The sequence below is a fragment of the Prinia subflava genome, chromosome 9, assembly GCF_021018805.1.
Source record: "Prinia subflava isolate CZ2003 ecotype Zambia chromosome 9, Cam_Psub_1.2, whole genome shotgun sequence".
Lineage (NCBI taxonomy): Eukaryota > Metazoa > Chordata > Aves > Passeriformes > Cisticolidae > Prinia > Prinia subflava.
Genome location: NC_086255.1, coordinates 5,762,186 through 5,784,819, shown reverse-complemented (window position 1 = coordinate 5,784,819; position 22,634 = coordinate 5,762,186). Strand labels below are relative to the sequence as shown.

Here is a 22,634-nt window from a genome sequence, read left to right as displayed (position 1 = left end):
AGTGCAAGATGCCAAGCTGTAAACAGCCTTCCTTCAGGCACTAAGTGGAGTTTTTAAGGAGCTTTTAGCCAAGGTAAAGGTGAGGTCTGCAGGGTCTGCTGTGAAGGGCTGCAGCACCCTCAGCAGTCTGGGATTCTGTGAGTCTGTCCTTGCAGAGGAACACTTGCCAACAATAAAAACAGATTTCCCTTAAGCCTGTCCTGAACAGCAGCCGCTTATGCACGACTTTAGATGGTTTTACCTTGGCTGCAGCAAGGAGCCCGAGGGCAGGGATGAGGCTGTGACAGTGCAGACCTGGGGGCATGAATAAGAACAAAGGAGCTGCCTACAGCACAAAATCTAAATACAGGAGAGGCCATGGAAATGACCCGTTCCCAGACAGCCCAGAAAGTGAGTCCCTGCCATCAAAAGGCATCCCTAATCTCTGAGTGCACTAAGGGATTCTCGATTGCCTAAGCATTAATTGCAACCAGGGTCTTTCAACGAAGTTATGTCAGAGGATAAAGGTTTCAGGAAATTCAGCTGCTGTAATTAGGAGATTGATATGGCAGATTCACATCTTCTGGAGCTTTGTGCAGGGCCTGACACTGACTCCTCACTTTTTCTCGGGGATTCAGAGCAACACAAAAAGTCCATGTCTCTGTGAGGCTGAAGGCTTCAAAATCCAGCTGATCATTTCCTCTGGGCCTAACTACTAAACCCTGAGCTGGATTGGAAGACTCCAGCCATTTCTTTAAATCTACTGGATGAACAACAGCACCCCAGATACCAACATTATCATCTTCTTTCTTGTGGCCTTTTTGTTAGGAGTTTTACTTTCGCTTCTGCAGACCTTCAAATTCCCACAGCAACCCACAAAGGGCTGTGCCACGAAAAGCTCTAAGGGCTGGGTGTGCCTTCTCTCTGCTGCAAAAAGGAACTTGTTTTGTTCACTTGTGGCAGCAAAAGGCTTCATCACACAAATATCTTTTTGTTTGTTGTGTGACTGCTCTGAGGCCGTTGCCTGGGATTAAGGAAAGTGGGGAAGTTGTAAAAAAAGCTTCTGGGTGTGACACCAGGAATGGCTGGACGTGATAGATAAGAGTGTAAGGCTGATGAGCCTTACAGACAGCACAGAAAGGAAGGGCTGTGTTCAGGGGTGGTGGCAGAGGAGCCATGGGGGAATAGCCAAATTTCACATAGTTGAAGGAGTGAGTTCCTGGTGGGGAGCAGAGCCAGCCTTGCCCAGGTGACCCATCCCATCTTTCATCAGCTGCAGGCTGCCAGCCTGACACCCACAGGCAGGGCTGGGTAACAGTTCCCTGCCCCAGCCCTGCCAGAACCAGCATTCATTTAGTGTTCAGCCCGTTTCACACACAGGGTGCTGAGAAGAGTGTTTAGGAGCAAAGCAGACAAAAACTACCTCATCTGCAGATCATCTGCCTGCTTGAAAAACTAGAAAATACTCACTCAACTTGTATCTCACAGCTCAAAGGCTCCTACTTTGGGACAGCGATTTTCCTCAGGAACAAGCTAAGAACAGGCTGACATGTGGGTCTGGAATCTCAGATTCAGAATTTTTTCTCTCTGGATCAGTCTCTTTCCAAAGCCAAAGTCCATTAACAGAACAAAAAGAGATGTCCCAAAACAGACTAAAGGAAAGCTCTCAGCCAAGCACACAGGATCACTTGGACTAAGCTGGAGCACTTAAAGCCCAGTTTTTCCCTTGCTGCCTTTACACAAGCGCCCAGCAGGGACCAGAGAGGTGGTGGATGCCTCATCCCTGAAACATTCCAGGCCAGGTTGGATGAGGCACAACTTTTAGCAATTCACATCATTATTGGGATTTCATTAGCAGGGTTGCTAATGAGAAATGGGATTGAGATGTGAGTGAGCATTTTCCTCCCAGGGACAACAGACTGACCAATGCTCACTGAAAGAAGCAGTAAAAAGCAGGTTTGGGTTCTGTGCCATCTGGGCAGTTTCCACAGAGAATGTGTCTGGAGTCCTAGCAGACCTGGAGGAATCCACATGGCTTCTAGTCAGAGAATGTGCTGCAAGATGCATTTGTACCTTCGTGTTTCAGTGGTAAGGCACTCCCTGAGATGAGAATTTGTGGTTGATGAGTGAGAAGGGAGCACAGCCCAGGCCTCTCCAAGCCTGGGAGCAGCCACTGCTGTCAGACCGAGCTGAAAGGCTTCACACCCTGCAAAGCCTCACTTGCCAGGAACAGCAGGACCCCACAGGCTGCCAAAGGTGAGCCTAAAACTTCATCTCCACGAGGTGAAAATCAAGAAGAGCTCCTACAATCTTGTGCTGTTTCTTGGCAGAAACAACAGCAAAACAACTGGCCCTAGGCAGGCAAGAGAGATGCTCTGTAGTGCACTTCTGGAAAGAGCCCTGCAGTGGGACTGACACTGTCTGCTCAGCTCAAGGACTGCCACAGCACTGAGAGCAGGCAGCGGGAAGGTCAGGTGGAAATTAGATTCCAAACGAGACACTGCACATCTGAAATTCTCCAGCCTCGGGAGGACAGAATCGAGTTGTTTATTCAGGAGGAAGCATGTCTGGCTAACATTGAGTTTGCATTTAATTGGCACTGATGAACAATAAAGCTGTAAACTCCTTTCACCAGTGCATGAATGTGGAGAAAACAGCCTGCCTCAGAACATTATATAGGAAATATTGTCCTTTGGCATCCTGCAGCCTTCTGCCATGTGAATCACAGCCCATTTAACAATGACATGGATGCTGGGCTGCTCAGGGGAGGGAAAGGCAGCTCTGACCATTACACAACCAGCCAACATCATTAGAGTCAATTACCCTATTAGCACTCAAACAGACCTGATACGTGAACAGGGAGCCTCAATGCTCCTCAAATGCTGCTTTCAACTGGAGATCAAAAGTGGGCTCAGAAAATATCCAGCTGCTTACAACCAGCACTCAGCACCCGGCAGCATTGGGTCCCTAATTAGGATTTAATAAGCTGGTAATTGTAATGGCAGTGGTCTCATTAGCCTGATACCTCATTACTGTGAGCACAGATCAAGTTGAGAAAGCCAGTCAACCCTGCAAGCCTTTCCAAACAACCAGACAAGAGCTGATTAAAGCAAGCGCTGCTTTTGAGGCAGTTCCTAATGAAAAGTGAAATCACTGCCAATGGGAAACCAACAGTAATTTGTGTCACTCTTTTAAAGAACATCTTTAGTGAGAGCCATGGGACCAGGAAGTTTGTTAATACTAAATAAATGCCCAAAACAAAAAGGAAGAATTCGTAGTCAGCGCTACAAAATAAAGAATACTGAACTGGAACAATGCTTGCATCAAAGTCCATGGAAGTTACTGATGACTGCTCAGGGTGAAATCTCTGCAGCAGACCAACACGTTTCTGAATCTCAAAGAACTCCACGGCCCTTGGTTACTCGCTCTGTTTATTGCTGCTGTCACCTCAGGTACACACTTGGGCCCTGCTCAGCTGAAATCGTGCAGCATTCTCAGTGCAGCACTCAGGGTGTTTCTGATCAAACAAATCTGTCTGCTGACTCTCACCTGCCTCTGTTTGTGCTACATCATAGCTAAAGGTCTGAAATAAAGTCGTGCATTTATCAATAAAGAAATGCAATCTGTTTTATAAATACTTTTGGTTTCAGGAATTTAGATAAAAAAACCAGACTGTTTCATGAACAAAACGGGAGCACAGATGCCATCTCATGCTGGGTAATCCCCTAGAAACCAATCAATCAAGAACTTCTGAATGCAAATCAAAAAGCCTTTAGGCTCTGTTGCTCACCTTTTTCCAATCAAAACCATTAAGTTTACTGAGGCCAGGATTTTTGCAGCGAGTCATTTTACACCACATTTTCATCTCAAGAGAGCAACATGAGCAGAGAGTTGGTAAAATGAATTCAAAATATTAATTTCATTTTAAAAAGGTATCAAAGTGGCTTCATGAAAATCAAATCTCTGACAAAAAAAGAACATTTCTGAGCTTGATTTCTAAGTATCCAACTAGACAGTTTTAAAGTTCTTGTATGTGGTTAACAAGGCAGACACATGTAAAAAAATCTTACATAGGAGGGAATTGAAAGATTAACATTTTTTCTTCTTTTTTTGTGAAAAGAGGCCTGCACAACAAATCTTTATATAGGTTGCCTTTCAGTCATAAAATACCTTGACCTATCACAGAGCAAGCTCTGCTCCTACCCTCGTGAGGAATTTTGGGATGGCAGAGGATGTCTTTGCACAGAGGCCTTGGAGCAGCAGCTGCCCCATGAACTGTCACTGGTATCACTCAGCAGATGCCACCTCCCTGCTCAGAAAAACAACAGTGGGCATGGCCACCAAAAATAGAGGAACCCCTCAGGAGTCTGAAAATGAGATTTTTTAAGCAGTTAAAGGGGTCTTTACTATGCTGATATCAGCACTAGTAATCCCAAGAGCCACGAGCTGGTGTCTACCCCTGCAGGAAGCTGGTTCAGGGAGGGCACTCAGCAAAATCCTCTCTCTTGCCTGGTTTTGTGTCTTTCAGCAGCAGGAAAGGTGCACCTTTGTGGTGTTTTGATACCAAGGAGTTTTGATAAGTCACTTTACAACATTACCATAAAGAAACCTTTTGTTCCAGTCACAGGATCTCCTTTCCTTCCCTTAAAATGAGATTTCTCGTGGTGTAACTCAATGATCTCCACAAAGCACAGTTAACCACTAACATCAAAATTAATGCTAATGCTAGAGTAATGCAATTTCTGAACAATCCAAAAAAGAATTCAGCACTTACAATTAGGACATAATCAGGAGTTTGAAAGGAACCCAAATAACTACACCTGCTTTTCCTCACACAAGTTACTGGTCTGAGTAACCAGACCCTTGCAAAACAATTCCACAAATCCTTCTGGAGTAATCAAGTAAGGAAGTCCTGGTCTTTTAATGGCATTTTGTGTAGCATTATGTTGCTCCTGGAACCCACAGGTTTCCCTGTATTTACCCAGAGGCCAGGCAGTTTTGTTACCTGATGGAAAAATCTATCTATCCATGCACTTAGAGGCTTGGAAGGATGGGATGAATTTTGCCTCTCCTGCCCAAAGCAATTGGGCATTTACCTCACCAGCTCCTCAGCAGCACCTTGTTGGCTATGGAGGGCCCAAAGAGCAATCTGTGGCTGGCAGATATTGCAGGCTGACCCCTTGTCTGGCCGCAGATGTATTTTCTTTAGCTGTTTTGGTACTGCCATCCCTCAAGAGCTGGGAGCAGAACCACTTCCTCAGGGAAAACCTTTCCACCACCAAGGCTCAGAAAATACTGCAGGCAAACTGAGCCCACATCATCTCCTTTACCAATGAACTCCCTGAGGTCACAGACCTCAGCAGACTCTAATAAATTGTGTAATTTATTGTCTAACCAGACTCTGTAGGGATCCTTCACATGCCCCAGTTTAACACAACATCCCTGTTTGGTTTGTGCATAATTTAAGGAACAGCTGAGTGCTGTTTCCTTCCTTGTGCAAGACTGGATGCAGCCACATGTCTGAGCACTTCCCTGCACAAACATCTCAGCTCAGAACTGCAGCATTTGGTATTTTGTAGGGAAATCCCTGCCAAGTTCAGCAGGGGCAGAAGTTCAGACAGTGTCTGTACCCCTGGCCTCCTTCACCACTGGTTTTTGTCACTTGGTTTCACTGTTTTCCTTACAACCACCAGTTCATTTTGTGGTGCCAGTCTTGTTCTGTGGTTTAGAGGACCTTAAAGTATATTTTCTTATTAAAATATGGACAAGAAGCTACTCTGAGGTGAAACAAACCCCTGACACGTTGAGGCAATGGCCAGCACTGCTGGCTGGCCAGACACATCCATCTTCAGCATACAGATGTCCCCAAAGAGCCCCTCTCAGTGTCTTTCAGTAATCAGATTACTGAAAGCTGGGTGTTTTTATCTCTCCAACTTCCAGGAATTTCCCATCAAATGGGAATAAGCCTTTCTGACAGCTCTGAGTCAGAGTGAAAGGCAGAAAAAGTGACATGTTTGTATGACTTGAGAATAAAACCAGAGAGAACACATCTGCAACTTCATACATATTGAAGTAGGATACAAAAAAGTGACAGCAAAAGAAAATCATACAGTGTTGGAACCTACAAATCAGGAGAACCTGACTGACAGCACAGCAACACCTAGAGAATAACAGACTAGAATTGCTGGTAGAAAATTTAAATATATTTAAATCAATTCCCCCACTCCCGAGAAACCAATTATGTTGACGCTAGAAGTACCTAAGATTTCAATCTGTTTTGAAATATCAAGCTGTCAATATTTTCATCCATTTTGCAAATAACCATTAAGGGGAATTAAAATGCAACATTGCTCAAGGACTGCCAGTACATCATCCACACAGGAGAGAGATTAAAGCTGCCTTGACAGCTGCAGCCTCACCCAGCTGCAGCAGATGGAGGGCCCGCTCCAGAGCAGCGCTCAAGGACAGGAGCTCGGAGGGGAAAGGATGCAGACAGCTCTGACATGGTGTAAAGGCTCTCCAGAGCACATTTGGACAGCCAGAAGCACAGATCAGGACTGCTGAACCCAGAGGAATCCGGGTCATGATGTTTCTCCTTAGAAAATGACAAAGAGAGTGTCCAGGTGCATTGCTGTTCTTCCTGAACTAAGCAGTCTTGTCCTGTCCCAGCCTTTCTCCTGCAAGGATCTGCTTTTAGAGACACACAGAGTAGTCCAGACCATGTAGGGGGGAAGATGGGGATTTGAAGCATCACCCTGTCAGAAGACACTGGATAGCTGAAATAGTGACAATATTTGAAAACCACAAGAAAAGTTACAAATTTCAGGCACAGCTGGAGCAACACACTGCAGAAGCTAAAAAATACTGAAATTGTGCCAATTGGGGCACACAAAATCTTGCACAGTCTCAATTTGTGGTCAAAGTTAAGCTCTCCCAAGTGGTGAAGGGATCCCTCAGTTCTGCTCGAGTTCTCATGTCCAACATGACTCAGGACTTTTTCATTACCTCTTTATGATTCTGAAAAATCCCAGAGATTATTACTGAGGGCCAAGACGGTTGCTTCAAATTTATCTACCCAAGAGAAGAATTATTTCTTCTGTTTGAATATCCTTCTTCTGCTTTAAATTCAGGTTATTAGCCTTAATTTGACTGATGAAAAATCAAATAAGTCACATGGTTCAATTAAAAGCAGCCAGACATTTTGGGCTTTTTCCTGTGCATATGTAGCCCACAAACAAAGAGAATAATATAATAATGGCCAAAGCATTTGTTTGTATTCACCAGAAGAAGAATTCATCAGACTAAAGCAATCTTGAACTAAGTCACTCTGAGGATACAAACCAGCAGAAGGTTAAATTAGCTCCCCTAGGAACTAACTTCAAATGTATTATGTTTTCAGGATGTTTTTAAAAATCAATAGAGCTCTTGAAGTACTTTATATACAACCAACAACTGGCTGCAAAGCAGCTAAATCAGTTTAAGGGTTTGTCCTACCCTGGGAATGGCTAAAAGGCAGCACAAGCACCATTTGATGTACAAGGACATCCTGCCCCCCAGCACACAGCCCCAGCCAGGCTGAGCAGTCCTGCTCTCCTCAGAACACTCTCACCAGCACACAGCTCTAAACTTTAGAACAGATGGGAAAATGCCCTTGACCACCAGGAGCAGTCACTGCTGCTCTGGCAGGGCAATGGTTTTGTAGTTTGCCTAGCCTCATTCAGCTTTCTGCTCCTTTCTTCCCCAAAGCCCACAGAGTGGTGTTTTCACAGCATCACAGAGTGATTTGGGTTGGAAGGGACCTGGAAGCCCACCCAGTGCCACCCCTGTCCTGGGCAGGGACACCTTCCACTGTATGGGTGTCTCTCCCCTGCATATCTGTAACTGTGGCATTCTCTGCAGAAGATTGGAGCCATAACTGGAAAACAACATTTCACTTCAATATGCATTCAGAAGTTGTAACCGAGGGAACAAATAAGATAATGAGATTATTTCCAAAACAAGCAGATAATCACCAGGTATGACGCATCTCTGCACTTGAAGGGAAATTATTATTTTACAGCTTGGATGGAATTCTCAGATCCATTCCAACAGACATCCAAACTGTACCTGAAACAACTGAGGCTGTCTAAGCAACTGGGAACAGCAGGTGCTCACCCAATAAAGATTTAATACAGAAGTAATTAAGAAAAAGAACCAAACAGGCCTGTTTTCCTTCTGATCTTCCACAGGTAGGACTGATCCTGTTTGCCAAGTTCTGCTTCCAGCTCCTTCCACGAGCTGGGTTCAAGTACCAGCAGCCCATGGCCAGCAACTGGCCCCAAACCAGAAATCTGGGCGCACATCCATTTACCGATGTGTGGTACCTGCTGGAGAAAGCTTCTGTTTCACATTGACCACTCAGGGAATTTGAGCCAGGAATAGATAATCCTTAGATTTCAAGCCCTGACCTGTTTCAAGCGGGCTGGATGTCACTGCTCAGCCACTGCAGCCACAGGAACAGGCAGCTGTGGAGGTAAGAGGTGAGTTTACAGTCCATCAGCTCTCCCAGTGATGTGCCGGGGTATTTGGAGTGTTTGCTGGCAGTGCAATTCACTCCATGGTCACGGGATGTTTTCACAGGACAGAAGAGTGACCCTCACCCCACAGATCACCTCAGCAACTCAGCAGAGGCTGCAGAGCCCCAAAAACCCATCCCTTGAACAGGAGCTCTCATCCTGGCAATGCACCTCATGCACAGGGCACCAGCCATCCTGAGATAATTATTTATGAACTGTTCTCTGTACAAAACCATCCAGTTCGCTGACAGATGGCAAAAGGTGCAAACCATGAGTAAGAACAAATAAATTACCTGCTGCTCTCCAACAGACTCCAGTGCTGACCCAGGTCATCATAGAAACTGGGAGAGTTTTTCTTAAAGAACAACTAATTGAAAAACAAGACTAATGAGGCAATAAGTGCTATTACTAAATCCATTCTGTTGTCATCATTAGGAGAGTCAACATTCCTGTTCTGTGCTAATTAGGTCAGATAGCAGAAGCTCAGAAAGAAGAACATTAACCAAGTGTATCTGGAGCATTCCAGAGACAGAGACAGCCAGAAGGGATTTCTGACTACTCACTGCCTATGGAATTTTGGAATCCCTTTAACAAGTCATTCCAGTTACATCAAGATACATTGGTTTAATCCTTTTCTTCACTCTCTCTAGCAAAGCACGAAGCACTTTGTCAAGGAGTTTTCAGCTGAGGCCAAATCACCAAGTTTGTCCTGTTTTGTTCATGCAATAATGCTGATTTTCTGTCCTTCCTGACAGACAGGGGACAACTTCGCCTCACAGGTGACTCTGGTCCCCATTCAAAGCCACTCTATTTCAGTGCTACAAGGATGAAATTTAGATTCTTCAGCCTTTTTCTCTTAACGGGCACTAGGCACATAAAATATCTTGTTGGGCCAGTATCACACTGGCTTGTGCTAAATTTACAAAATAAATTCCCATGGCTTGTAACTTCTGGAATAACACCTGCCAGAATAAGTTCACACCTGGTTCACACCTGCTATGATTCCCAATACCTGAAGTTTGTAAGCGACAAAAAGATCCTTGTTTATCCCAGATGAAAACCAGGATGGTTGCAGTCAACTGATCCTAAAGGCCCCCACTGTGAGGTGAACTAAGAGCCCTCTGGATACCTTGTACATGTCAAGGCATCTCACAGAAAAAAACCCAAAAAATCCAAACAAAACAAACATGCAAACAAACAAAACCCAACACCTCCCCCCAGAAAAACCCTAAAACCAAAACAAAAAAATCTACCACAAAATTCTTTGTTTTCTCTCTGCTGGAGCTGGGTTGATGACAGGACTCAAATTCAAAGGGCTGTTTTTTATTCCATAGTTCTACAGAATACTCCTTTCACTAGGGTTGTCACAGTGTACATGAGAAATATTTTTCAGTCGCTTAAAACATGCCCTTTGTAGTTCTCGGGGGTTTTGTTTGGTTTTCTTAATTGTTAGAAAGTAAACAATCATTTGTCAGAGACAAATTAAAAGCTATGAGTCTGGCTGACCACATTCCTATCAAATGACAGGAGTGTAAAACAACTTCTTCAACGCATTAATCTGTAAACATTTCCCCAACAACTGCAGGAAGGAGATGCAGCTGAAGAAGAGTTGGGTACTTACTTGGTTAGACCCTCCACCCCAGCATTTGTACCAAAGACCACCTTAAACCATATATCAACAACTGCCAACCATTAGTCAGCATGCTGAATTGAAATATTTCAACTTCTCAAATAAAGAAATGAAATTAATCTAAAAATATTTTAATGTAGCAAGCTTGGCTAAAGAACCAGTGCAACATAAAGAGGACACCCATTGTATAACCAACTTTACTGCTTAACAGAGTTAGCTACAGATGCAACAGATTCACCACAAGTTATTTGGTTAAATTAAATACTGAAGTGAGGATCATGCTGTTGGTAATTGTGGTTTTATAGTACCAATGCTCAAGTTGGCTGAGTTAGTTTGACTGTAAGTAAAATGCAAGTTTACAGAGAAACAAAATAATTTAGTATAGTATCCTGTATTCTGTTCCATGCTCAGTCACAATGATAATGTCTCCAACAGATAAACAACATTTCAGCATTATGTAAATAATGCCAAAACATACAGGAATTTTAATGCCAAATTTACAACATAATACAGTGCTTAACAAAGATTCCTCAGGCATGGGGACCAGTGGTGACAATGCTAAACAGGACTAGAAGTGTCCAAGCCCTACTCAGTGCACACACAGTGACCACACTGACAGGAATGCTTTATCTCTTGATGGAATTGTCACTCTGGGAGTTTGTGTCCCAAATATAATGCAATGGAAATCGAATGTTAAACCCTTGCCTCAGACGCGAAGCAAAAGCACTACATGATATTTACAAACCTGAAGCAGTAAAATCACTTCAAGAACAGAGAAAAACTGTGATCACTTGACAAAGGTGACAGAGCTTGGTTACTGTACTGTGTGAACCAGGATGGTAACGCAGTTGTAAACTAACTTTAACCAAATTAGGTTAATGCATCTATTCTTAACTCAAGAATATTGCCATTTCAGCAGACAGTGATTTTTAAAGCTAAGGACACTATCAGAGGTTTTATTTTTGTTTAAAGCCAAAGTTTTAAAAACCTGGAAGCTGGCAATTTTTGTTCCTTACTAGCCTTCATTAATTTCTCTACAGCACACTTCAACAAAATTTTGAACCCCCCTGATTTTATCTAATTCTGCTCCAACTTAAGCAGCTGGCAGCAAAGTTGAAGCAGACACTACCAACACCTGCAAATCCCATCTCAGAGTGGCTTGGTTCACACCCCTGGGGCTGAGTTCAGACTGCTGGCATGGTTCTACATTGAACACAAACACTGAAGCATTAGGTCTTAATTTGAAAAGAAACACTTCCTCAGAATTAAACAGGCCTTGCAAATATGCAAAGAAAGACATAGGGAAATCATATTTGAATCTGTCAATCCCAGCAGTGTCAAACTCATTCTTCCTCCCCCACCCTCCAACCAAACCACACTGCCACAGTGGCTGATGGGACACTGATGGAATTAAATCCACTGACATAAAGCCTGGATACAAAACACAAAGAAACTTTGTCCCTGCCGCATCTATTTATTTCTTTTTTTCTTGCATTTTGTAATGAACTCATACAAGCACAAAATGAGTTGTGTTGGTATTTTGTGTTGTTTTTTAAAACAGGCATGAGAGTTGTGCCAGATAAAACTGAACAAACTTTTATTTCAATTCAGAAAGATTTTTTTTTATATTACCAACCTATTTCTCTTCATAACTAAAGGCAATAAAAATAAATCCATAGTAATGGAAAAAACCCCAAACCCTGTAATCAAACTGCTTTTTCAAGTATGTTTCTCCCCTCATGAAAGAGCTGCATTAGCCATACTGCTGAGTAAAACCCACATCACAATGAGCAGACTTAGCCCCTAGGCCCAGATCCCCTGGAAATGGGCTCAGCTGGATCTCCAGGACACAAGAGTGGAGGCAGATGGGCACATGCACACTTTGTATCACTCCTGAAATCCCTGATTCTGACCACATCCACTGTCACAGCCCCAGCACATCCTCCCAGGAGGAGAAATGGCACAGGAGACACAGAGTGATGTAGGACAGGTACCGTTGTTCCAGTGCAAATCTTGTGCTGATGGAGATGCACTTTGCAGAGCTACCAGACTGGAGAGTTTTGCCCACAGTGTTTTAACAGAGCAGAACATAAACCACATCCTGGTATTTTGTTCAGTCTGGAATTCTCATCTCCATCTATTGCAATTAATGGAATCATAGAATAGTCAGAGTTGGAAGTGACAAGGATCATCCAGTCCAACTCCTGAGGCCAATAAAAAGTCAGTGAGGGGGATTCTACAAGAGTTGGTCCCTGCATTAAACACTAATACATGTGAAAAATAAATGGGGACAAACTTCCAAGTCACAATTAGTGATGGTGATAGGTTCAACTTTTCTTCCTTCCTCCTTATTTTCACTTCCCATTAATGCAAGAGAAAAGTGCAGCTTTGCAGCAAGTTTGTTCACATCAAGTTTTTCCTCAAGAACACATTTTGCAGTAACAAAATATGGTCTATAAAGTCGCAAAGTGCACAAGCTGAAGGCACAGAGTACAAACACATAGGAAAACAGACTTCAAAATACCAAATAACAAAAAAAAGAGATAAAAGAAAAATCTGGAATTCAAAACTCCCTGACAGAAGATACATTTATATGGGACCAACTCTTGAAAGGTGACAGGTTTTAAAACTAACAAACAAATACTGCAAAATAATGAAACTTTATTCTTATTCTTTAAGTAGAAGCTCCAGAAAATAACTTGAAGTTTAAAATCAAATACACTGACGTGTTAACTAGTTTTAAGAACATCCTTAATATTAAGAAAAGAGTGCAAAAAGGATTCTTCCATTCTAACGCTTTTGGAAGCTGCTGATTTCGGCTGCCCATTTCCACTTTGAAAGGATTGTTTTTCAAGGTGCATTCCTCACAAAGGTCACAGAAGAAGAGCTTGTTGATAGGCCAGACCAAGGAATTGTGTCTTTCAAAGCCATCCCAACTGTAGCAGCAACTGACATTTTAATATAGAAAGAAGAAAGTCCAAAACTCTTCTTTGAGGCGTAGTTCGTATCAGAGCTTGAGTATCAGCAGTTGCCAAAGGAGGCTCTAGATACCACCTGTGCTCCTCCAGTGTCTGTTCTGGCTAGGAATAGAAGCTGATCCAGTATATTCACTATCTGTATCCCCTGGAGCTTGCACAAGCTGATGAGCCATCTGAAATTACAGAAAAAGTTAAGAAATTCTCTCGTGTTAAACTTCCACATTATGTCCCTTGCAACCCTTCCCCAAAACACAGCAGTGTCTGCAAAACACTCACAGTAAACAGAAGCTGATACCACATAAATGTCCATTCATCCATTTCAGCGTATAATAAGAGTTCATCATAAAACTGTGTGACATTTTATGGTAGGGAATAAAGTGAACATACTCAGCTGAAAGCACATGAGGAAACTTGGTGGTAAGAGGGCCATAAAATGAGCAAAGTTAACAAGAGTACCAGAACAGCTACGATTCTCCAAGGGCTCTACATCCAAACAGTTTGTATTTTTTCTTGGCATGGTAAAGGTTACATTGCACACAGCTGTTACATGTGGAGAGCAGCCTCTGACATCTCCCCACCCTGAGAAGCCACAAGTCCACCACGACCTGAATGCCCAAGCTGTGAGGGGCTGGAGCCTGCTGCAGGGCAGGCTGGATCTGTACTTACTGTAAGTTAACTCTTCTCCAGCTCTCTTGCGTGACTGGTCACCTCTGTGGGAGAAGGCAAAGAAAGGTGTTCTCATGATAACCTCAATTACAGCTGGCCCTGCTCCTCTGGAGCTTCAAAGGTCCCTACCAACCCCACCACTCTGTGATCCTCAAAATAACAGTGAAATGCCTCAGCACAATCAGCAGATTCGAGAGAGTTCAAAACAAAATGCAAACATAGTTAACAATTCTACTAACTGCAGGAATCTCAATTTACCAAAAGTATAAGCTGTATTTCATAGATTTTATTAGCTCATCCTTTTGCTACAGACAGTAGGCTTGATCTCATAGGATAATCTTTTACAAAATGAAGATGAGGAAAAATGCTCATACTCAGTTGGAGCTTAAAACATGCATAAAATTGTTTTCCTCACTTTGAACTCCTCGCTTTACCAAACTTCATAGAACTATACCAAACTTCATAGAACTATGTGAAAAAACTCTGCATCTGTCAGACTAAAAAGATGCTCTTGAATCTACAGACTCTAAGCAAGTCTGAGCTGACAACACTTGCTCTTTAAGCAGAAGATTTTAGCACTTAGTGGTGTTGATAAGCTGTTGTTCTTCAACTAGAAGCTGATGTGCAATTACTGCTGCTGAACACACCTCACTGTGCTGTGTTCCTCATGGTTATTGCTTTCAATCTTACTAATTCTGTAGGTGGCTGGTAACAGTTCTGCTTACAAGTGCATTTCACCAGTTTCACACTACTTAGAGAACTGAAGTCTACATCCACAAAATCAACTGGTTTGAAGAATGTTTTTCTTTAGTCACTTGAAAATGAGAGACTTGGCTGTGAAGTTCTCTGGCTGATTCTGTAAGGAGGAGAGACTGTATGAAAGGCTGTGGGGGTGTAGTAAGAGACACTGACCATTGCAAAATGCATTTCAAAAACCCAGCTGGTTTTGTGGATGTAGACAGTCAGTACTTGAAATGCCACGTTTGTTCTCTAAGCAGTGTGAAACTGGTGAAATGCACTTGTAAGCAGAACTATTATCAGCCACCTACAGAATTAGTAAGATTGAAAGTTTGACAACACCAAATTGTTCCCTTTTCTGTTTTGTTCTGTACATTACATTCTTTTGTCAGCATTATATGCCTACTCAGTTACAAAGTCTCACACTTCTATTTCTTGGGCCAAATGCACTGTTTTTCTCAACCCAGGGTCTTATGGTTTTACTTTTATGCTTAGCTCTCAAAAAATTCTTTTCCTCAACAGACAACCTTACAAGGAAGGAGTCTGCACCACATCATTTGCATTTGGGTCAACAGTAGAGCTCTGAAGCACAATAATTTACCGAAGTTTGAAGAGAGAGATGACCTTTGAGGAAAACCACAGGATATGAAATCCAGAAATACACCCAAAACTAAACATACCCACATCTAGTAGATGTTCAAATTACAGGGTCAGACTCTAAGCATTGCAAAGGTAACATGAAAAATGAAGATGTTTTCTCTTTATGAGGAAATGAACCTCTTGGGAGTAGAGCACGAGGCCTCCCCAGCCTGATTTTAGATTGTCAGAGTGCTGCAGAAATGGTGAGAAGTGCTGTGCCTTTGCTTGGGCAGAAAAATAGAACAGCACAGAGCAACAGGCACTGCCCAGAGGGAACAATTCACAGTATCAACATTTGCTGCTGTGCCTTTTATTGTTTGTTTCTCTCCCTTTTCCCCTTCCCCAGTTCAATACTCAGATGGGAAATGTCTATTTAAAATAAACACCTTGCCTGTATAAATAACTCTGAAAGCGGAGTAAGGAAAAAACTGACATTTTCAGAAGCACCATGAATAAAAGAGAGCTTATAGAAAATAAACAGTCAAAGTAGAAGTTGAACAGGAGCACGATCATGCAGTAGAAGCACAACCAAAACCCAGGGATGAATGAAGTGCAAGCAACCTGATCAAAAAATGTCAAGCCTTACAATCATCTACTTTATAGGTACCATCTGCAGGGCTGTTTAGTGCTCAAAAGACATTGAAAATAAGGCCATATTTCAGATACTGAATTGTGAAAGTTCTTCATTAACTCTTCAATGATTTCTTCAGTATTTTTAGGTGTATCCATTTTTACCATTTCAGCACAATCACTACTGAAGGTTAATAATTATTACCTAGTAAATCCATTCTGAATAAGCTCTCTTTGAAGTTTCTGGTCTTGAGCAGCATATTCCTGAAGCTCAGATTCCACAGCAGGGGGTAGAATATTTGGGATGAATTTAGAAAATAAAGCTGGTGCCATCTGTACCCATTCTGTAAGAAGAGAGAAAGCAATAACAAAATACATGGAAGAGATATTTTGTGAGAAATTTACTGTTTGACAAATGTAACTTTATTTTGCATTTTAGGATCTAGAATTAAAAAAAAAAAAGGAAAAAGAAAAACCCCCAAACCCACAGAAACCATGCCTTAAAGCAGAACAAATAATGAGACTGTTGAAATCAGATGTTTACACATAGATAGAAGCATTACTATTTTTCTCCACCTCATCATCAAATTGAAATTCTGTTCTTGCTGCATCTCACAGGACCTGCTGAGTCTCTGGACACTCTCAAGGACAGGCAATTGATGATCAGCAAACTCACTCGGATAATTAGATAATGATTGCAACACTTTACTCCAGGAAATTTATCCCCAAAATGTACCCTTCTCTCCCCTGAGCCTTACTTCTAAAAAGCACAGTGGTATCATCATACAATTCTACTCCTCCATCCCCATTTCAAAGGAATTCATGCATTTTTCTCACTTCCAAAGCTTAGACAAACACTTTTTTAATGTTGATAATATAATTCTAACCTGTCACTAGTTCAGCTTCAGGACAAAAATGTGATTTAATTTCACTACACTGAACATTGTTTTACAGGAGAAAGACAATTTACCTTGAAGTTGCTTCAAGGCTTTAAGACTAAGCAAGGGATGAAAATTGGCTTTATAGCAACTGTACAGCAAGTTCTGAGAAAAATAAATAGCCCTCAACTACTTCTGCTGTCAGTCTCTCCACAGTCTGTAGGAGTTACCTGAAATTTGATCTTTGCTTAGAAAGAAGGGATGCTTTTAAATTCACTGAGGAACATCAAAAGTTTTTATACAATCCCACAGCCCCGCACACCGACTGAGGGAGCACTCAATCCCCTCATCCAGATCAGTGATACAGGTTTTAAAAAGGCCTGGCCCTAGTACCGAGCTAGGATTAAAAGAGTCTCCTCTGGCAACATTTGGAAGTGTGACAGCTCTTAGGAACTTTCAACCTGAAGAGAAAACAAAGGGAGAGAAGGGGAAGCCCCTGGCTGCCAGCTGCCAGCATGGCTTTCTCCCTGTGCCCTGCAGACACTCACTGCTGCTCTAATCCCACAGCACCTTCCAGGGGCCCTTCCTGCTCCACCTCCCACTTACCTGCTCACCACTCCCACAACACACCCAGTGGAGCAATCCCAGACAGAGTGAGCAGCACTGCCTCAGAGGAACCTCTGCTCTGATTCAGAATTCATCCCCAAGAACCAGGATCACCAAAGAACAGCCTTTTACACCAAGGAGTCTATCCTGGGCTTTTCAACTACTCCAAATCTGGTTAGTCCCATGGTACCAAGCCAAAGCAGTGTCTGCTGTGCTGTGGACAGCAAGACAGGGATCATCTGAAACTGAAAACTGTGAAATCACAAGTCCATCACCTACAATATGATGTATGGTCACAGAACAACCACCCTGAATTGCTTTCAAAAGAGTTATACTTTTATACTTACATATACACCCTTCCTATATTTGGTCCTGAACACTTTCTAACATTGAAATAAGTATTGCCTTAAAGTTGATGGAAGTATGTTAATTTTGCTGATGTAAAAATAATCTTTGTCTACAGAAAGTGTATTTTGTACATGCAGAGTCCGCTATATTCCTGGTTTGTACACATGCTAAAAATTGCACTAAAGCTTTTTGTAGAGGATTCCCATTCTCATTTCTATTTCCATAAATGGGGACTGCAAAAACCAGACTGAAGCTCAGGCACAATCCTTCTCTCACACATAGTAAGAAACTGCCAGTACTGAAAAGGAAGGGAAACAGATACCATTTATTTATGGATATTTTGAACACTTCCTGTTTCTAAAAACTTCTCAAACACAGGGTAAGGCTCTCCTCACTTCTCCAAAACTTAGAAAACCAAAGATTCTCGTACAAATTTGATTAAAATCTGCAACACCATATTCCTTTCAATATAATTAGTGTTGCATAAAATGCCACAATATATTCACAAGTTAAATTAAGCTCTTCTATGAAATAATACCAAAAAACCAATGGCTTCATAAAAGAAACAGTCAATTATTCACCTCATGCCAAAGATCTGGTTGTTTGAAGAATGACTCACAATATAACCCTTCTTTCCTAATTTCTTACAGAGAAGGAATGGATCTTCCCCTTAGTCTCCAGAACAGAGGGTTGGGTTGTTTATTTTTTAAAAAGTATTTGGCATTCACATGGTACCTTGCCCAGGTGACAGACAGGCAACAAGAACCAGGGTGGAACTGAGCATTCTGATGCACAAAACACAACACACTTTGATTGTTAACTGTGCATTAGTTAGGGAGTGGACACATTTTGGCAAACAAATGACAAGCACAAGATGAGATCAGTACAAATATTTTTCCTTTTTACCTGGTCGTAGTGTATACAGGCCTTTCACAATATTTGCCATGGTTGAAGGAGTTATTTGAAACGGTGTTGACTGAGCTTCCAAAAGTAAAGCTGAAACAAAATTAACAATCAACAACTTTTCCAACCAAGAAATACAGGCTTTTACACATAATTTTTCTTAAAGCAAAAGAAACACACAAACACAAAAGAAAGACATTAAGAAGGTAATGTAAACCAACTGCTGCATCTTGATTTTCATTTCTCTACAAGCAGTTGAGCACTCTTCTGTGCCCACCACAGGAGGAGAAATGACTCTTACAATTCTACCTAAGGGACATGTCTCTTGGGCTTACATTGGAGAAGCTCTGCTTTTTAAGCTTCAGAGCATCCCCAGTTCTGGCTTCAGCATCTTCCATTAGAATACTTAAACGGACAGAAAAATCTTCAGCAGCATGTTTTTTCTGCTCTTTCTTAAGCTATTTAAGTGGCTCATGTCATAGGGAAATTAAAACAAAGTACTTTTTTGTACCCTTCAAGTAATCAAAGTTGTTATGGTTAACTGTTGGAGATGAATTTGTTTTACAAAGAGTCATCTTAAAAGTGCTTGCTTATTTCAGCTGAAGCCTTGAGGGTATGAGAGCCTGTGATTTGTTCTGTAATGACACATTTACAGCCCCTTTCCTAAAGATTTGTCAAACAGCCTCTTGGCAGCCAAGAAAGTTGTAAATCATAGAATAAAAATGGGCATAGTGCTTTATAATGTGACGGTAATGCACAATCCAAACAATGCGTGTGCATATAGAAATATTTATATAATTAATTAGACTGGCCACTTCAGCCTAAGCATCGCCAATAGATTTGCAAAGTATCCAAAGAACTGTGAACTTGTTCTTCATACGCAAATGTTAAATTACACAAAACAAATTATTTAAAACAAAAAATCTTCATTATTTCATTGAAGCGTCAGAAATTAACATTTCTTATCTTGCTTTCTGCAAATACACACATCACCTGCTAAAATGCAGATTTAAATCACTCATTCCTGACTTACAGTCAATAAATACATGCATGACAGTGTTATGTTCAACAAGATAAAGTAATGGCACGTATTTCCTGATTCTAAATAAAGAAAATTAAAGAATATCCTGTTCCATAAGCCATACAGTATGAACTAACCCAGCTTGTCCAAAAGATGGACATCAAGCCTCAAAAAATGAACAGCACTGCTGTAGGATTTGTGTTTACAGAACAATTTCCATAAGAGCAAACAAGACTCCTCAGTGGATAGAACCAAACGATCTCAATGTAAATTTAAAGACAAACCTGTAAACTAAGATGCAAAGATGTAAAACTTCTTTGCACACAAATTCATTTTCAGTTTTGCAATGAAACAAACTGAGACAGTAATTCAATCCCATATTACGTCTTGAGAGGCTCACTCAAGGAACAGAAAAAGCTCTGCCAGACACGCTGAAATTATCTCTGTTGTTATTTCACAATCTTACAAAAGACCAGCAAATACTGAGGCTTTAAATCTTACTTATTATAATAATTAGTGAGAGTCTACAACACAGAAGTTGTACAGACTCCTTCTACCCACTCCCAGAACTGCACCTGCAGCATTTACAAAGCCAGAGGAGGGAGAGGCAAAATAAAACTGAACCGCAGCTGAATGAGGGTGGTAATGACACCGTGATACCATCTGAGCACCTCCACAGTGCTCATGAATTAACACTACATTCCACAGACTAAGTAACTAACGTGAACAAGTTAATTAACCTGTAAAGAGTTTTGAAAATAACTCCTGGCAGAATCAAAAAGAGAAGTATGTGTTCCCATGATGACATGCATTAAATGCAGAAAGACACAAAATGCCTTGAAATATTCTTGAACACAACACTCAAAATGGCCTCAAGGAATTCTGTTCATTCTGTTGTGAATGAACAATATTGCAGTAAGTGAAGTGAACCTGCAACACTTCAGGCAACCTGCAGTAATCAAGTTACCCCAACACTGCACAGTAGCACTGGAGAACCATGTCCCTGGATGAACATTTAAGTTACTTCCTAATTATAGTGGATCTTTGCACAAGATCCAGGAGCCCAGTAATTCCAGGAGTAGCAGATGATATCCTAACAAGTTGAAATTCACTTGTTCATAACTCAAGACTGACTTGCAGGAACTAGGGTTTATCTGTTCTAAAAAGCTGTTTCTATCCTTCAACTTTCCCTTGAAAACAGATTTATTTCACTTGCTGAAGATGTAGCTTTTCTGGCAGAACAATGAAATTTTGGATGTTAGTATGACAAGGGCCTTTTTCCTCCTTCTGTAGTAATCTAACAGAACTTCAAAATAAGCTAATTTTAACAAATCATACCTAAGTATGAGTTAGGCAGATGTGTTCAAAGTTGTAACTACTCAACAATGCACCTGATAAAAGTTAGAAACCATAATTCCCACTCAAAGCAATCCCAACAGCTGCCACACCAAGGCATTAGTCAGCTGTTCCTCTCTGGTCTCCAACAGCAGCAGAAGCCAATGCTTAACATAAACAGATGCTGGAGATCTTTGTCCTGCTGTACAAACCGTGCTTTTTAAGACTTAATTCCACTATCTATGTAGTATCTGTATTATTGTACTGAGTAACAACTCCAATACTCCCAGGGAATTGAGCCCTTACATAAGTGCACAGCATTTCTGCCCCTTGGGAGGATCTGCAGATCCCACAGAGTCAAATCTATAGTAGCATAAATTACCTTTCCCTCAGCCAAATTATCCAGGGTCCATCTGACCACACAAACCTTTCTACTTCACTGTGATAAAATCCCGTTCACCTTGAAGATGGTAAGGTGGTTCCTGTATCCCAATCCATGCAAAGCACTGGACTGAACCCCGATGCCAACAGCAATTAAACAGGGAGGGAATTGCCACAGCTGGCAGCCAAAAGACAGCTGAAAGTTTGTGTTGTTGCCATTTTGGGTTGTGGTTTTCTGCAGGTTGGTCGGGTTTTTGTGTTTATTTTTTATTGCTGTTGTTTGGCATTTTTGGCTTGACAGATTTGGGTTTTTTTACCTGCTATTTTATTATTCCATTGTCTGATGAACCTTGATCATGTATTTTCTTTTCACTTCTCTAACCATGTTCATTACTTTCTAGAACTTCAAAAGCATTTTGAATGAAAACTGACTTTCTCTTTGGCTTAACCCTCATATTTGCAGTTATGTCAAACTCCTCATGATCCTAGTGTTTTATCTTCCTTTGAACAGAACTAAAAATAAATTTTTACCAACTTAAATTCTTTGTAAGTTTGTAATGAATTAAAAAGTGGATCAGAAAAAAAAAGATATAAAAAGATTTTATTACTATGCATTTGCCACTAGGCATTTAATAAAGCCACAACTTACTTTTAAAATATTCATTACACAGACCAAAAGCTTTATTAAGTATGTAGTAAAAATGCTACGAAATAAAAATCCCGATTCTTAATCACATGGAAAATATTCAGAGCTGTAAAAAGAATAAATATGAAAAACAAAGCTATAAATATGGTGATATATGCTTTTGGACTCTTATAATTGGAAAATAGGGTGGTATTTTCACATTTATAATTTTATGAGGTCTTATTAAAATTGGAAGATTATTCCTATTTCTTTGCCAAGGAACCAGATTAACCATGGTGGTCATTACCCAAGACTGTATTTTCCAACTTCATTTGAGGTGCTGCAACTGAATCAACATAAAACAAGGAACATAAGAAACGTAGCTGCAACTTTTTAAAATGACCTAGAGCTCTTTCATGAAAGTTTTAGTTCAGAGAGAAAATTTCCATGTAGATTGTTATTTAAATAATTTGAATGTGTTCTACAATACTTGGTAACAACTCAAACTGCTTTCAGTATTGTTACAACACAATTACTCAGACTTTAGCTGTCGAATTACAGCTGTGACTTCAGTATTAGTGATGGCCCCCTTAAACCACTGAGGATGTAAATATTGATGATTCCATCAGATCTGCAGAGCACAGAGGGTATAAAACATTAACAGCTACAAAAGCTCTCCAGGTTAGTCCTGGAGAGTGTAAAGGTGTCTGCTGAGGTCAAAGAAAAGGGTCACATTAGTGTGAGAAGGGTTTTGAAGGAATGGTCGACTTTCCTGCAATTGC

General features: G+C 41.2%; 1 protein-coding gene across 2 annotated transcripts in view; it reads right to left on the bottom strand.

The window, feature by feature from the left end:
* Window positions 1-10,279: 10,279 nt before the first annotated feature.
* Window positions 10,280-22,634, bottom strand: part of CACUL1 (CDK2 associated cullin domain 1) — a 43,821-nt gene continuing 31,466 nt past the window's right edge. The window contains exons 6-9 of one of the 2 annotated variants that reach the window (XM_063405221.1): window positions 18,494-18,583; window positions 15,961-16,099; window positions 13,809-13,852; window positions 10,280-13,315 (exon numbers count right to left, since the gene is read on the bottom strand). In XM_063405221.1, the coding sequence (XP_063261291.1) occupies window positions 13,275-13,315; window positions 13,809-13,852; window positions 15,961-16,099; window positions 18,494-18,583 (314 nt within the window). In that variant the 3' untranslated portion in view covers window positions 10,280-13,274. The remainder of the gene's footprint in view (window positions 13,316-13,808; window positions 13,853-15,960; window positions 16,100-18,493; window positions 18,584-22,634) is intronic. The other variant, XM_063405220.1, reaches the window with a different exon arrangement.